Here is a 17,185-nt window from a genome sequence, read left to right as displayed (position 1 = left end):
GCCTCGCCCCGAGCAACGGCGGGCGCTCGCTCGCGAGTGCTGGGTGGCGGGCGGGACCTGAGCGGGAGGCGCGCGCCGGTGTGTGCGTGCGCGCGCGCCGCCGGCGGGCCAGCGGAGCCGCTGCCCTGGCACGTGATCCGGAACGTCTAGGTCGCTTGGTGGCTCAGTCTGTCGGTCCGCGGGTGCCATCATGGCGGACGCGGCCAGTCAGGTCCTCCTGGGCTCCGGACTCACCATCCTGTCCCAGCCTCTCATGTATGTGAAGGTGCTCATCCAGGTATGAGTCGTCGCCATTCCTTTCCCCGCCCGGCGGCCTGTTGGGTCGCCGCTGCCCACAGCGCCCGAGGATCGGCTCCAGCCTTCCCGGACCTTAGTCTCCGGGGGCGCTGGCCCTTCCTTCCCGTCGTGGGTAGCTTCTACTGCCAACAGCGCTCCACTGCTCGCGGGCCTTCCCGAAGTCCTGCCTCCCTGACGGTCGGTGAGGCCGCCGGGCCGGTGGCTCCTCCGAACTGCGTTTTTTCTTCCCTGAGGTTGCCTGGCTGGTTGCCCCCAAGGACTTTCCAGCCCTCCCTTCTTGCCCCTTTGAAATTAGCATTCACCTCTCCTCCCCCGCCCCAAACTCAAGACATGAAATCTGTTGCAGACAAATTTGAAATTAAAGGGGAGCCAACAGTTTATCAGTTTTTCTTCATTTTTTATTGTTCCTGCTGGTATTTTGTTCTGAGATTTTAGCACCAGATACCCAGATAAACACAAGGAGCTCATTCAGAAGTGATAATGAAGGGGTGGCTGAGTCAAATTTTCGGAAAAACCCACTGAGCAGTGAAAATTACATTGTCAGAGCTGGAAATCACTTAAGCTGAAAGTTTTAGCAAGTTTAAGCATATGTGTTAGTTTCTAATCTACTGTGAAATAGTTCTTAAATGGTATATTCACAGGCAAGTACCCTGGGCTTTAGCTGATGACTATTAGATAGTATTTTCAATTGCCTTTCTAGATTTCCCTGTGATGGGCAGGTCATTTATTTTTTAAACTGTTCTTGAGAGTTAATTATGTTATGTACGAAGGAAGGGAGCAGTTTTTAGAAGTCCAATCCTCACCTTCTATCTTTCTGTCAAAAATATGCAAGACACTAGGGAGGGCCACATTTCTTGTTCTTGAGTTGATTCTAATCCAAATTATGTGGTGCTGAGTTGATCCCTGCAGATTTAGATTCTACATATAAAAGGCTATTACAAAATAAGTTCCTTCTGCATTGGTGGTATAGTGGTGAGCATAGCTGCCTTCCAAAATAAGTTCCTTGAACCAAGAATAAAGACTTTCACTGAAATTCACTAGGAGTTCTGAAACAATTGGCACATTTGTATCTGAGGTGACGGCATTTTGCAACAAATCTGGTATAGGCTCATTACTCAGTATTTCTTCAGGAGGCAAGGTTTTCTAGTGACATATAAAGCTCTTGCCTCAAAACCTGAATATACTTAACCTTGATCACACAATATCTGTGTGTAGCCAAGTGTCTCAGGGGTTTTGGTGAAATCCCCAAATACTCAGTTTTAAAAATAGATGCACAGCACCAGTTTCAGGGACCTCAGTCAGTCAGGAGTTAATTGAACAGGTTAAGAATCATAGCAATAGCAATGTTTCTGCAGTGTTCATTCTTCAAGTAGCCCTTTAGCGCTGAAAATTCCAAACATACTGTAGAAATAAAATGATAATCATTAACTCTAAAATGGCCTTCATTGGATTGTTAATGACTGTGCTTATTTAATATGAACTTAGCTTATAATGATTTCCCAGGTGAATTAGTCAATTCTAACTACATTTACCTTTTAAAGGTGTTTTGTCTTGCTAGCCAAAATATGAAGTTGATGCTGGCTTAGTCTTCTCATTTTGTCCAAATATAAAAAAAGAAAGTGTTAGATTTTCTTAAAAATTATTTGAGCCTCCTCAGTAAACTGTATCTTTCCTAACACAAAAGTCCCCTTATTCTGTCTTCAGTTGTAAATAAGGCTATCTCTGCTACATTGTTGACTTTACAGTATTTAAACCAAACTAAAACTCAGGGTGTAGTGAAACCAGTCTTATCATGTGACAAAATAGAAAACTGACAAGGATGGTACCTCATCATTGCCTTGGAAAACATGCACTGCATTTTAACTTATGTTAAAAATTAATAACCCTAATTCTGTTATTTGTTAAAGACTTTGCAACCAAGGAGGCCTTGGGAAAAATTGCTGAGTATTGATATATTCTCTTGTGTTTAAAGGTGGGGTATGAGCCTCTTCCTCCAACCATAGGACGAAATATTTTTGGGCGGCAAGTATGTCAGCTTCCTGGTCTCTTTTGCTATGGTAGGTGTCATTAAATTATTTGGAATTGAATGACATCGAGAACTGTGATAGGCAGGAGTTACTGAAAGAAAATGTATAGAAAGCATTTGTTGCCTTGAAATTTCTATGTATCCATCTCTTTTGACTAGAATTTAAATCTCTGACTTTGTTCTTAGCTTGGCACATTGCAAGCATCGATGGGAAGCGTGGGTTGTTCAGAGGGTTAACTCCAAGACTGTGTTCGGGAGTCCTTGGAACTGTGGTCCATGGGAAAGTTCTACAGGTAGGAAAATCAATTAATCTCCCCAAAGATTTAGACTACCTTTATGCACAGTTTGTTCTGATTAAGAGCAATTTCAAAGATATATTAATAGCCATGATCTTTCTCTTTACAAAAACATTTACTTGAAATACATCAAATGTGCATTACAGTTGTTCAACAGGTCCCCTACCTGCCCCCCACCCACTCCCCTCCCCCTTGGTAACCAATAGTCACTTCTCAGTGTCTATGAGTCTAATACTGTTTTGTTCCTTCTCTTTTGCATGGTTTTTATATTCCAAAAATAAGTGGAGTCATATGGTATTTGTCTTTCTCCACATAGCTTATTGAAAATTAATTCTTTCCTGGGAAACAAGGGGAATTTGTATAAAATGAAGTAATTCACTTTTTTTTTTTTTTCAATCTTATTATTTTAATAGTTATCTGGGGGTTTTTTTTGTTGTTGTTGTTGTTATCATTAATCTACAATTACAGGAATAACATTATGTTTACTAGGCTCCCCCCTTCACCAAGTCCCCCTCTCAGACCCCATTACAGTCACTGTCGATCAGTGTAGTAAGATGCTGTAGAATCACTACTTGTCTTCACTGAGTTGCGCAGCCCTCCCCATGCCCCCCCTCATATTATACATGCTAATCGTAATGCCCCCTTTCTTTTTACCCACCCTTATCCCTCTCTTCCCACCCATCCTCCCTAGTCCCTTTCCCTTTGGTAACTGTTAGTCCATTCTTGGGTTCCGTGATTCTGCTGCTGTTTTGTTCCTTCAGTTTTTCTTTGTTCTTATACTCCACATATGAGTGAAATGATTTGATACATGTCTTTCTCGGCCTGTCTTACTTTACTGAGCATAATACCCTCTAGCTCCATCCATGTTGTTGCAAATGGTATGATTTGTTTTCTTCTTATGGCTGAATAATATTCCATTGTGTATATTTACCACATCTTCTTTATCCATTCATCTACTGATGGACATTTAGGTTGCTTCCATTACGTGGCTATTCTATATAGTGCTGCGATAAACATAGGGGTGCATCTGTCTTTTTCAAACTGGGCTGCTGCATTCATAGGGTAAATTCCTAGAAGTGGAATTCCTGGGTCAAATGGTATGTCTATTTTGAGCTTTTTGAGGAACTTCCCTACTGCTTTCCACAATGGTTGAACTAATTTACATTCCCACCAGCAGCGTAGGAGGGTTCCCCTTTCTCCACAACCTCACCAACATTTCTTGTTTGTCTATTGGATGGTGGCGATCCTTACTGGTGTGAGGTGATATATCATTGCGGTTTTTATTTGCATTTCTGTGATGACTAGCAATGTGGAGCATCTTTTCATGTGTCTGTTGGCCATCTGAATTTCTTCTTTGCGAGGAGAGCTGTCTGTTCAACTCCTCGGCCCATTTTTTAATTGGATTATTTGCTTTTTGTTTGTTGAGGTGCATGAGCACTTTATATATTTTGGATGTCAACCCTTTATCAGATCTGTCATTTATGAATATATTCTCCCATACTGTAGGGTATCATTTTGTTCTATTGATGGTGTCCTTTGCTGTACAGAAGCTTTTCAGCTTGATATAGTCCCACTTGTTCATTTTTGCATTTGTTTCCCTTGCCCGGGGAGATATGTTCAAGAACAGGTCACTCATGTTGATGTCTAAGAGATTTTTGCCTATGTTTTCTTTTTTTCTTTTCTTTTTTTTTTTTTTTAAGTTTTAATATTTATTTTATGACCTTGGGTGAGCTACTTAAATCTCTTTGTGCTCAGATTCTTCATCTTTATTTTTTATTTTTATTTTTATTTTTTTTTTTAATAATTATTTTTTATTGAAGGGTAGTTGACACACACTATTACATTACATGAGTTTCAAGTGTACAACACAGTGGTAGAACATTTATATACATAATTCTAGGTTCCAGCTATCACCCTACCAGGCTGTTACAATATCTTGACTATATTCCTTATGCTATACCTTACATCCCGGTTACTAATGTATTTTACCATTGGAAGTCTGTCCTTTTTTTTTTTTTTTTGTGAGGGCATCTCTCATATTTATTGATCAAATGGTTGTTAACGACAATAAAATTCTGTATAGGGGAGTCAATGCTCAATGCACAATCATTATTCCACCCCAAGCCTAATTTTTGTCAGTCTCCAATCTTCTGAGGCATAACAAACAAGTTTTTACATGTAGAACAAATTCTTACATAATAAATAAGTTACATAGTGAACAGTACAAGGGCAGTCATCACAGAAACTTTCGGTTTTGCTCATGCATTATGAACTATAAACAGTCAGTTCAAATATGAATACTCATTTGGTTTTTATACTTGATTTATATGTGGATACCACATTTCTCTCTTTATTATTATTATTTTTAATAAAATGCTGAAGTGGTAGGTAGATACAAGATAAAGGTAGAAAACATAGTTTAGTGTTGTAAGAGAGCACATGTAGATGATCAGGTGTGTGCCTGTAGACTATGTGTTCATCCAAGCTAGACCAGGGCAATAAAACATCCACGTATGCAGAAGATTTCTCTCAGAACGGGGGGGTGAGGTTCTAAGCCTCACCTCTGTTGATCCCCAATTTCTCACCTGATGGCCCCCCTGCGACTGTGCCTGTCTTAGGTTGTTCCTCCCTTGAGGAATCTTACCCGTCTCTGGCTAACCAGTCATCTTCCGGGGCCATACAGGGAAATGTGAAGTTGGTAAGTGAGAGAGAAGCCTTATTGTTTGAAAAAGGTAACTTTTTACTTCTTTGCATATTTATGCCCTGTGGCTTCTATGCCCAGCATTTGTCTTGAGGTATCTTTACCACTTGGAAGAATTATGATACTCGGTAAATTTGATATGAGGCACGAATTCTATTTAAGGGTTGTAATTAGGAAGGAAGAAGAAAAGCTATAGAAGTAGCAGGCGGAAGAAAACATGGGAAGATTGATTATTTCTTTGATATATCTTCTTGTAGAGTAACTTCAGCATGTATAGGTTTTAAGCTACTACTTAAATTGCACACACACATTAACATAATAGGAGTATAGTTACATAACCAAAGCATATCTGTAATTACCAGCCATCTGCAGTGAAACCAAGAAAACCAGTTAGGCACCTTAGGCATTTGTGAAAACTTATCCATGATATGGTGGATATTGTCCAAATGAACTTGAACAGTCTGAGAGAAATCAGACAAATTAAAACAACCCATTCCTGGGGACTGTTCACATGCCATATGTTCTTTTAACAATAAATAGTTTGTAGTTGTAAGACTTTGGAGCGCTACAATTTGCACTTCTCCAAATTCTTGGTTGAGTTCCAACAGTATAGATCCAGTCCAATTTTGTTGTTTTACTGTATGCACAGGCCAGCTTAGATATCTCCTTCCTCATTCCCATGGCAGGTCCAGGAACTGGTGGGATGAGTGCATCTACAGCTGTAGCAGTGCGTGGATCTTTGTTGGGGTTTTTTGATGATCATCTTCTGGCATGAGTCTTCCAGAGGGTGCAGATGTTGGAAGTTCTTTTTCATATCGTATCTTAGTTCATTTTCGGGGTAGCCCAATTAGGCTTTGATCCTCTGTATAAACACAAACAGACCCTTTGCCTACACTTTTATATGCCCTTTATACCCTTGTGTAGAACTCGTTGGAGGTTACCACACAGGAACTGCCGTTTTTTTTTTTTTTTTTTCTTTTTTTTTTTTTGCTATCACTAATCTACACTTACATGACGAATATTATGTTTACTAGGCTCTCCCCTATACCAGGTCCCCCCTATAAACCCCTTTACAGTCACTGTCCATCAGCATAGCAAAATGTTGTAGAATCACTACTTGCCTTCTCTGTGTTGTACAGCCCTCCCTTTTCTCCTACCCCCCCATGCATGTTAATCTTAATACCCCCCCTACTTCTCCCCCCCTTATCCCTCCCTACCCACCCATCCTCCCCAGTCCCTTTCCCTTTGGTACCTGTTAGTCCATTCTTGAGTTCTGTGATTCTGCTGCTGTTTTGTTCCTTCAGTTTTTCCTTTGTTCTTATATTCCACAGATAAGTGAAATCATTTGGTATTTCTCTTTCTCCGCTTGGCTTGTTTCACTGAGCATAATACCCTCCAGCTCCATCCATGTTGCTGCAAATGATTGGATTTGCCCTTTTCTTATAGCTGAGTAGTATTCCATTGTGTATATGTACCACATCTTCTTTATCCATTCATCTATTGATGGACATTTAGGTTGCTTCCAATTCTTGGCTATTGTAAATAGTGCTGCAATAAACATAGGGGTGCATCTGTCTTTCTCAAACTTGATTGCTGCATTCTTAGGGTAAATTCCTAGGAGTGCAATTCCTGGGTCAAATGGTAAGTCTGTTTTGAGCATTTTGATGTACCTCCATACTGCTTTCCACAATGGTTGAACTAACTTACATTCCCACCAGCAGTGTAGGAGGGTTCCCCTTTCTCCACAGCCTCGCCAACATTTGTTGTTGTTTGTCTTTTGGATGGCAGCCATCCTTACTGGTGTGAGGTGATACCTCATTGTAGTTTTAATTTGCATTTCTCTGATAATTAGCGATGTGGAGCATCTTTTCATGTGTCTGTTGGCCATCTGTATTTCTTTTTTGGAGAACTGTCTGTTCAGTTCCTCTGCCCATTTTTTAATTGGGTTATTTGTTTTTTGTTTGTTGAGGCGTGAGAGCTCCTTATATATTCTGGACGTCAAGCCTTTATCGGATGTGTCATTTTCAAATATATTCTCCCATACTGTAGGGATCCTTCTTGTTCTATTGATGGTGTCTTTTGCTGTACAGAAGCTTTTCAGCTTAATATAGTCCCACTTACTCATTTTTGCTGTTGTTTTCCTTGCCCGGGGAGATATGTTCAAGAAGAGGTCACTCATGTTTATGTCTAAGAGGTTTTCGCCTATGTTTTCTTCCAAGAGTTTAATGGTTTCATGGCTTACATTCAGGTCTTTGATCCATTTTGAGTTTACTTTTGTATATGGGGTTAGACAATGGTCCAGTTTCATTCTCCTACATGTAGCTGTCCAGTTTTGCCAGCACCACCTGTTGAAGAGACTGTCATTTCGCCATTGTATGTCCATGGCTCCTTTATCAAATATTAATTGACCATATATGTCTGGGTTAATGTCTGGATTCTCTAGTCTATTCCATTGGTCTGTGGCTCTGCTCTTGTGCCAGTACCAAATTGTCTTGATTACTATGGCTTTATAGTAGAGCTTGAAGTTGGGGAGTGAGATCCCCCCTACTTTATTCTTCTTTCTCAGGATTGCTTTGGCTATTCGGGGTCTTTGGTGTTTCCATATGAATTTTTGAATTATTTGTTCCAGTTCATTGAAGAATGTTGCTGGTAGTTTCATAGGGATTGCATCAAATCTGTATATTGCTTTGGGCAGGATGGCCATTTTAACAATATTAATTCTTCCTAGCCACGAGCATGGGATGAGTTTCCATCTGTTAGTGTCCCCTTTAATTTCTCTTAAGAGTGACTTGTAGTTTTCAGAGTATAAGTCTTTCACTTCTTTGGTTAGGTTTATTCCTAGGTATTTTATTTTTTTTGATGCAATTGTGAATGGAGTTGTTTTCCTGATTTCTCTCTCTGTTGGTTCATTGTTAGTATATAGGAAAGCCACAGATTTCTGTGTGTTGATTTTGTATCCTGCAACTTTGCTGTATTCCGATATCAGTTCTAGTAGTTTTGGGGTGGAGTCTTTAGGGTTTTTTATGTACAGTATCATGTCATCTGCAAATATTGACAGTTTAACTTCTTCTTTACCAATCTGGATTCCTTGTATTTCTTTATTTTGTCTGATTGCCGTGGCTAGGACCTCCAGTGCTATGTTAAATAACAGTGGAGAGAGTGGGCATCCCTGTCTAGTTCCCGATCTCAGAGGAAATGCTTTCAGCTTCTCGCTGTTCAATATAATGTTGGCTGTGGGTTTATCATAGATGGCCTTTATTATGTTGAGGTACTTGCCCTCTATTCCCATTTTGCTGAGAGTTTTTAACATGAATGGATGTTGAACTTTGTCAAATGCTTTTTCAGCATCTATGGAGATGATCATGTGGTTTTTGTCTTTCTTTTTGTTGATGTGGTGGATGATGTTGATGGACTTTCGAATGTTGTACCATCCTTGCATCCCTGGGATGAATCCCACTTGGTCATGGTGTATGATCCTTTTGATGTATTTTTGAATTCGGTTTTCTAATATTTTGTTGAGTATTTTTGCATCTACGTTCATCATGGATATTGGTCTGTAGTTTTCTTTTTTGGTGGTGTCTTTGCCTGGTTTTGGTATTAGGGTGATGTTAGCTTCATAGAATGAGTTTGGGAGTATCCCCTCCTCCTCTATTTTTTGGAAAACTTTAAGGAGAATGGGTATTATGTCTTCCCTGTATGTCTGATAAAATTCCGAGGTAAATCCATCTGGCCTGGGGGTTTTGTTCTTTGGTAGTTTTTTGATTACCGCTTCAATTTCGTTGCTGGTAATTGGTCTGTTTAGATTTTCTGTTTCTTCCTGGGTCAATCTTGGAAGGTTGTATTTTTCTAGGAAGTTGTCCATTTCTCCTAGGTTTCCCAGCTTGTTAGCATATAGGTTTTCATAGTATTCTCCAATAATTCTTTGCATTTCCGTGGGGTCCGTCGTGATTTTTCCTTTCTCATTTCTGATACTGTTGATTTGTGTTGACTCTCTTTTCTTCTTAATAAGTCTGGCCAGAGGCTTATCTATTTTGTTTATTTTCTTGAAGAACCAGCTCTTGGTTTCATTGATTTTTGCTATTGTTTTATTCTTCTCAATTTTATTTATTTCTTCTCTGATCTTTATTATGTCCCTCCTTCTGCTGACCTTAGGCCTCATCTGTTCTTCTTTTTCCAATTTCGATAATTGTGACATTAGACCATTCATTTGGGATTGCTCTTCCTTTTTTAAATATGCTTGGATTGCTATATACTTTCCTCTTAAGACTGCTTTTGCTGCGTCCCACAGAAGTTGGGGCTTAGTGTTGTTGTTGTCATTTGTTTCCATATATTGCTGGATCTCCATTTTGATTTGGTCATTGATCCATTGATTATTTAGGAGCGTGTTGTTAAGCCTCCATGTGTTCGTGAGCCTCTTTGCTTTCTTTGTACAGTTTATTTCTAGTTTTATGCCTTTGTGGTCTGAAAAGTTGGTTGGTAGGATTTCAATCTTTTGGAATTTTCTGAGGCTCTTTTTGTGGCCTAGTATGTGGTCTATTCTGGAGAATGTTCCATGTGCACTTGAGAAGAATGTATATCCCGCTGCTTTTGGATGTAGAGTTCTATAGATGTCTATTAGGTCCATCTGCTCTACTGTGTTGTTCAGTGCTTCCGTGTCCTTACTTATTTTCTGCCCAGTGGATCTATCCTTTGGGGTGAGTGGTGTGTTGACGTCTCCTAGAATGAATGCATTGCAGTCTATATCCCCCTTTAGTTCTGTTAGTATTTGTTTCACATATGCTGGTGCTCCTGTGTTGGGTGCATATATATTTAGAATGGTTATATCCTCTTGTTTGACTGAGCCCTTTATCATTATGTAGTGTCCTTCTTTATCTCTTGTTACTTTCTTTGTTTTGAAGTCTATTTTGTCTGATATTAGTACTGCAACCCCTGCTTTGTTCTCACTGTTGTTTGCTTGAAATATGTTTTTCCATCCCTTGACTTTTAGTCTGTACATGTCTTTGGGTTTGAGGTGAGTTTCTTGTAAGCAGCATATAGATGGGTCTTGCTTTTTTATCCATTCTGTTACTCTGTGTCTTTTGATTGGTGCATTCAACCCATTAACATTTAGGGTGACTATTGAAAGATATGTACTTATTGCCATTGCAGGCTTTAAATTCGTGGTTACCAAAGGTTCAAGGTTAGCCTCTTTAGTATCTTACTGCCTAACTTAGCTCGCTTATTGAGCTGTTATATACACTGTCTAGAGATTCTTTTCTTCTCTCCCTTCTTGTTCCTCCTCCTCGATTCTTCATATGTTGGGTGTTTTGTGCTGTGCTCTTTCTAGGAGTGCTCCCATCTAGAGCAGTCCCTGTAAGATGTTCTGTAGAGGTGGTTTGTGGAAAGCAAATTCCCTCAGCTTTTGTTTGTCTGGGAATTGTTTAATCCCACCGTCATATTTGAATGATAGTCGTGCTGGATACAGTATCCTTGGTTCAAGGCCCTTCTGTTTCATTGTATTGAATATATCATGCCATTCTCTTCTGGCCTGTAGGGTTTCTGTTGAGAAATCTGACGTTAGCCTGATGGGTTTCCCTTTATAGGTGACCTTTTTCTCTCTAGCTGCCTTTAACACTCTTTCCTTGTCCTTGATCTTTGCCATTTTAATTATTATGTGTCTTGGTGTTGCCCTTCTTGGATCCTTTCTGTTGGGGGTTCTGTGTATTTCCGTGGTCTGTTTGATTACTTCCTCCCCCAGTGTGGGGAAGTTTTCAGCAATTATTTCTTCTAAGATACTTTCCATTTCTTTGCCTCTCTCTTCTTCTTCTGGGACCCCTATAATACGGATATTGCTCCTTTTAGATTGGTCACACAGTTCTCTTAATATTGTTTCATTCCTGGAGATCCTTTTGTCTCTCTCTATGTCAGCTTCTATGCGTTCCTGTTCCCTGATTTCAATTCCATCAATGGCCTCTTGCATTCTATCCATTCTGCTTATAAACCCTTCCAGAGTTTGTTTCATTTCTGCGATCTCCTTTCTGGCATCTGTGATCTCTTTCCGGACTTCATCCCATTTTTCTTGCGTATTTCTCTGCATCTCTGTCAGCATGTTTATGATTCTTATTTTGAATTCTTTGTCAGGAAGACTGGTTAGGTCTGTCTCCCTCTCTGGTGTTGTCTCTGTGATCTTTGTCTGCCTGTAGCTTTGCCTTTTCATGGTGATAGGAATAGTCTGCAGAACTGGGACGAGTGATGGCTGGAAGGACTTCCTTTCTTGTTGGTTTGTGGCCCTCCTCTCCTGGGAGAACAGCGGCCTCTAGTGGCTTGTGCTGCGCAGCTGCGTGCAGACAGGGTTTCTGCTTCCTGCCCGGCTGCTATGGAGTTAATCTCCGCTGTTGCTGTGGGCGTGGCCTGGCTCGGGCAGCTACTCCAAAGTGGTGGAGTCGCGTTGGAGCAGGAGCTGCTGGGAGGCTATTTATCTCCGTAAGGGGCCTCCCTGCTCCCTGCAGCCCAGGGGTTAGGGTGCCCAGAGATCCCGGATTCCCTACCTCTGGATTAAGTGGCCCGCCCTGCCCCTTTAAGACTTCCAAAAAGCACCCGCCAAAACAAAACAGCGACCACAAAAAAAACAAGAAAAAAAATTTTTTTAATTAAAAAAAAAAAAATTTTTTTTAATTAAAAAAAAAAAAAGGTGGTCGTTCGTTTTTCTTTATTCTCCGGTGCCAGCCTCAGGCCTCTGCTCACCGGTCTTTCTGCCCTGTTTCCCTAATATTGGGGTCCCTGTCCCTTTAAGACTTCCAAAAAGCGCTCGCCAAAACAAAGCAGCAAAAAAGCAAAAAAAAAAAAAATGGTCGCGCGCTTTTCTTATGTCCTCTGTCGCCCAGCCTCCAGTGCCTGCTCACTGTTCTTGCTGCCCTGTTTTCCCAGTATCGAGGGCCCTGCACTCTGGCCCGGATGGCTGGGGCTGGGTGTTCGGCAGCCCTGGGCTCCGTCTCCCTCCCGCTCTGCCTGCTCTTCTCCCGCCGGGAGCTGGGGGGAGGGGCGCTCGGCTCCCGCGGGGCCGGGGCTTGTATCTTACCCCCTTCGCGAGACACTGGGTTCTCTCAGGTGCGGATGTGGTCTGGATATTGTCCTGTGTCCTCTGGTCTTTATTCTAGGAAGGGTTGTCTTTGTTATATTTTCATAGATATATGCTGTTTTGGGAGGAGATTTCCGCTGCTCTACTCACGCCGCCATCTTCCGCCCCCTCTCCTCAGATTCTTCATCTTTATGCCTATGTTTTCTTCTAAGTGTTTTATGGTTTCATGACTTACATTCAAGTCTTTGATCCATTTCGAATTTACTTTTGTGTATGGGGTAAGACAGTGATCCAGTTTCATTCTCTTATATGTAGCTGTCCAGTTTTGCCAGCACCATCTGTTGAAGAGACTGTCATTTCCCCATTGTATGTCCATGGCTCCTTTATCAAATATTAATTCACCATATATGTTTGGGTTAATGTTTGGAGTCTATATTCTGTTCCATTGGTCTGTGGGTCTGTTCTTGTGCCAGTACCAAATTGTCTTGATTACTGTGGCTTTGTAGTAGAGCTTGAAATTGGGGAATGAGATCCCCCCCAACTTTATTCTTCCTTCTCAGGATTTCTTTAGCTTTTCGGGGTCTTTGTTGTTTCCATATGAATTTTTGAACTATTTGTTCCAGTTCATGGAAGAATACTATTGGTAATTTGATAGGGATTGCATCAAATCTGTATATTGTTTTGGGCAGGATGGCCATTTTGACGATATTAATTCTTCCTAGCCAGGAGCATGGGATGAGTTTCCATTTGTTAGTGTCCTCTTTAATTTCTCTTAAGACTGTCTTAAAGTTTTCAGGGTATAGGTCTTTCACTTCCTTGGTTAGGTTTATTCCTCGGTATTTTATTATTTTTGATGCTATTGTGAATGGAATTTTTTTCCTGATTTCTCTTTCTATTAGTTCATTGTTATGTATGGGAAAGCCACAGATTTCTGTGTGTTAATTTTGTATCCTGCAACTTTGCTGAATTCCAATATTATTTCTAGTAGTTTGGAGTGGAGTCTTTATGGTTTTCTATGTACAATATTATGTCATCTGCAAATAGTGACAGTTTAACTTCTTTACCAATCTGGATTCCTTGTATTTCTTTGTTTTGTCTAATTGCCATGGCTAGGACCTCCAGTACTATGTTGAATAACAGTGGGGAGAGTGGGCATCCCTGTCTTGTTCCTGATCTCAGAGGAAAAGCTTTCAGCTTCTTGCTGTTCAGTATGATGTTGGCTGTGGGTTTATCATATATGGCCTTTATTGTGTTGAGGTACTTGCCCTCTATACCCATTTTGTTGCAAGTTTTTATCATGAATGGATGTTAAATTTTGTCCAATGTTTTTTCAGCATCTGTGGAGATGATCATGTGGTTTTTGTCCTTCTTTTTGTTGATATGGTGGAAGATGTTGATGGATTTTCGAATGTTGACCCATTGTTGCATCCCTGAAATGAATCCCACTGGATCATGGTGTATGATCCTCTTGATGTATTCTTGAATTCGTTTTGCTAATATTTTGTTGAGTTTTTTTGCATCTATGTCCATCAGAGATATTGGTCTGTAATTTCTTTTTTAGTGGGGTCCTTGCCTGGTTTTGGTATTAGGGTAATGTCTTCATAGAATGAGTTTGGGACTATTCCCTCCTCTTCTATTTTTTGGAAAATTTTAAGGGGAATGGGTATTATGTCTTCTCTGTATGTCTGATAAAATTTTGAGGTAAATCCATCTGGCCCGGGTGTTTTGTTCCTGGGTAGTTTTTTTATTACCACTTCAATGTCTTTGCTGGTAATTAGTTTGCTTAGATTTTGTGTTTCTTCCTTGGTCAGTCTTGGAGGGTTGTATTTTTCTTAGAAGTTGTCCATTCTAGGTTTTCCAGTTTGTTAGCCTATAGGTTTTCATAGTATTCTCTAATAATTCTTTGTATTTCTGTGGGGTCCGTCGTGATTTTTCCTTTCTTGTTTCTGATTCTGTTGACGTGTGTTGATTCTCTTTTTCTCTTAATACGTCTGGCTAGAGGCTTATGTATTTTGTTTATTTTCTCAAAGAACCAGCTCTTGGTTTCATTGATTTTTTCTATTGTTTTATTTTTCTCAATTTTATTTATTTGTTCCCTGATCTTTATTATGTCCCTCCTTCTGCTGACTTTAGGCCTCATTTGTTTTTCTTTTTCCAATTTCAATAATTGTGACATTAGGCTATTCATTTGGGATTGTTCTTCCTTCTTTAAATATGCCTGGATTGCTATATACTTTCCTCGTAAGACTGCTTTTGCTGCGTCCCACAGAAGTTGGGGCTTTGTGTTGCTGTTGTCATTTGTTTGATCTCCATTTTAATTTGGTCGTTGATCCATTGATTATTTAGGAGCATGTTGTTAAGCTTCCATGTGTTTGTGGGCCTTATTGCTTTCTTTGTACAATTTATTTCTAGTTTTATTCCGTTGTGGTCTGAAAAGTTGTTTGATAGAATTTCAATCTTTTTGAATTTACTGAGGCTCTTTTTGTGCCCTAGTATGTGGTCTATTCTGTAGAATGTTCCATGTGCACTTGAGAAGAATGTGTATGCTGTTGCTTTTGGATGTAGAGTTCTATAGATGTCTATTAGGTCCATCTGTTCTAGTGTGTTGTTCAGTGCCTCTCTGTCCTTACTTATTTTCTGTCTGGTGGATCTATTCTTTGGAGTGAGTGGTGTGTTGAAGTCTCCTAAAATGAATGCATTGCATTCTATTTCCTCCTTTAATTCTGTTAATATTTGTTTCACATATGCTGGTGCTCCTGTGTTTGGGTGCATATATATTTATAATGGTTATATCCTCTTGTTGGACTGAACTCTTTATCATTATGTAATGTCCTTCTTTATCTCTTGTTACCTTCTCTGTTTTGAAGTCTATTTTGTCTGATACTAGTACTGCAACACCTGCTTTTTTCTCCCTGTTGTTTGCATGGAATATCTATTTCCATCCCTTGACTTTTAGTCTGCATGTCTTTGGGTTTAAGATGGGTCTCTTGTAAGCAGCATATAGATGGGTCTTGGTTTTTTATCCATTCTATTACTCTGTGTCTTTTGAGTGGTGCACTCAGTCCATTTACATTTAGGGTGATTTTTGAAAGGTAAGTACTTATTGCCATTGCAGGCTTTAGATTCATGGTTACCAAAGGTTCAAGGTTAGCTTCTTTAGTATCTTAGTGCCTAACTTAACTTGCTTATTGAGCTTTTATTGACACTGGTGATTATTTTTCTTCCTTCTTATTCCTCCTCCTCCATTCTTTATATGTTGGGTGTTTTATTCTGTGTTCTTTTGTGTTTCCTTTGACTGCTTTTGTGGGTATTTGATTTAATTTTTTGCCTTTAGTTAGTATTTGGTTGGTTTGCTTTCTTTGCTGCGAGTTTATTTTCTCTGGTGACATCTGTTTATCCTTAGGAGTGCCCCCATCTAGACCAGTCCCTCTAAAATACCCTGTAGAGGTAGTTTGTGGGAGGCAAATTCCTTCAACTTTTGCTTGTCTGGGAATTGTTTAATCCGTCCTTCATATTTAAATGATAATCGTACTGGATATAGCATTCTTGGTTCATGGCCCTTGTGTTTCATTGCATTAAATATATCATGCCATTCTCTTCTGGCCTGTAAGGTTTCTGTTGAGAAGTCTGATGATAGCCTGATGGGTTTTCCTTTATAGGTGACCTTTTCCCTCTCTCTAGCTGCCTTTAGAACTCTGTCCTTGTTCTTGTTCTTTGCCATTGTAATTATTATGTTTCTTGGTGTTATCCTCCTTGGGTCTCTTGTGTTGGGAGTTCTGTGTACTTCCGTTGTCTGAACGATTATTTCCTCCCCCAGTTTGGGGAAGTTTCCAGCAATTGTTTCTTCAAATACACTTTTTATCCCTTTTTCTCTCTTCTTCTTCTTCTGGTACCCCTATAATGCAGATATTGTTCCTTTTGGATTGGTCCCACAGTTCTCTTAATATTGTTTCATTCCTAGAGATCCTTTTATCTCTCTGTGTGTCAGCTTCTATGCGTTCCTGTTCTCTGGTTTCTATTCCATCAGTGGCCTCTTGCATCTTATCCATTCTGCTTATAAATCCTTCTAGAGATTGTTTTATTTCTGTAATCTTCCAGACTTCATCCCTTAGCGCTTGCATATTTCTCTGCAGCTACATCAGCATGGTTATGACCTTTATTTTGATTTCTTTTTCAGGGAGGTTGATTAGTTCTAGCTCCCCAGATTCTTTCTTTGGGGAGGATGTCTGGGTTAGTCTGGTCTGGATCAAATTCTTCTGCCTTTTCATGGCGATAGAGGTAGTTGTGGGCAGCTGGTACATGTGTTGGCTGGGAGAACATCCCTTCTTGCTGGTTTTGGCCTTCCTCTCCTGGCAGAATGGCAACCCTTAGCGGCGTGTGCTGGGCAGCTGCGTGCAAACGGGGTTTCTAATTCTTGCCCAGCTGCTGTGAAAGATTCTCTGCCCTGCTGCTGTGGGCATGGCCGTCCTCAGGCTTCTGCTCCACTATGGCGGAGCAGCGTTGGAGGGGAAACAGGCGGGAGGCTGTTTATCTCCATGAGGGTCCTCCGAGTTGCACTGCCGCCGAGGGGGTTAGGGTGCCCAGAGTTCCCTGGGGTTCCCAGCTGCTGGGCTAAGTGTCCTGGGACGTTTCTGTCTAGCTGTGGGGTCCCTGTCCCTTTAAACCTTTCAAAAAGCACTCGCTTTTCTTTGTCCCAGGGGCGCCGACTGCGGGGACCCACTTGCAGGTTTTACTGTCCCGTTTCCCTAGTATCCAGCACCCCACGCACTGTGTTTCTTTGCTCTGGTGCGGATGGCTAGGGCTGGCTA

The 17,185-nt window shown here is 40.6% G+C and overlaps 1 protein-coding gene across 2 annotated transcripts in view; it reads left to right on the top strand.

Moving 5' to 3' along the window:
* The first annotated feature begins 18 nt into the window (after positions 1–18).
* Positions 19–17,185, top strand: part of MTCH2 (mitochondrial carrier 2) — a 43,941-nt gene continuing 26,774 nt past the window's right edge. Inside the window, exons 1-3 of one of the 2 annotated variants that reach the window (XM_036892049.2) lie at positions 19–277; positions 2,270–2,354; positions 2,510–2,616. In XM_036892049.2, coding sequence (XP_036747944.2) covers positions 191–277; positions 2,270–2,354; positions 2,510–2,616 — 279 coding nt within the window. In that variant the 5' untranslated portion in view covers positions 19–190. The remainder of the gene's footprint in view (positions 278–2,269; positions 2,355–2,509; positions 2,617–17,185) is intronic. The other variant, XM_036892050.2, reaches the window with a different exon arrangement.

This window comes from Manis pentadactyla, chromosome 9 (assembly GCF_030020395.1).
Source record: "Manis pentadactyla isolate mManPen7 chromosome 9, mManPen7.hap1, whole genome shotgun sequence".
Taxonomy (NCBI): Eukaryota; Metazoa; Chordata; class Mammalia; order Pholidota; family Manidae; genus Manis; species Manis pentadactyla.
The sequence above is the reverse complement of the archived record's forward strand: the minus strand, read 5'-3'. Positions and strand labels throughout refer to the sequence as shown.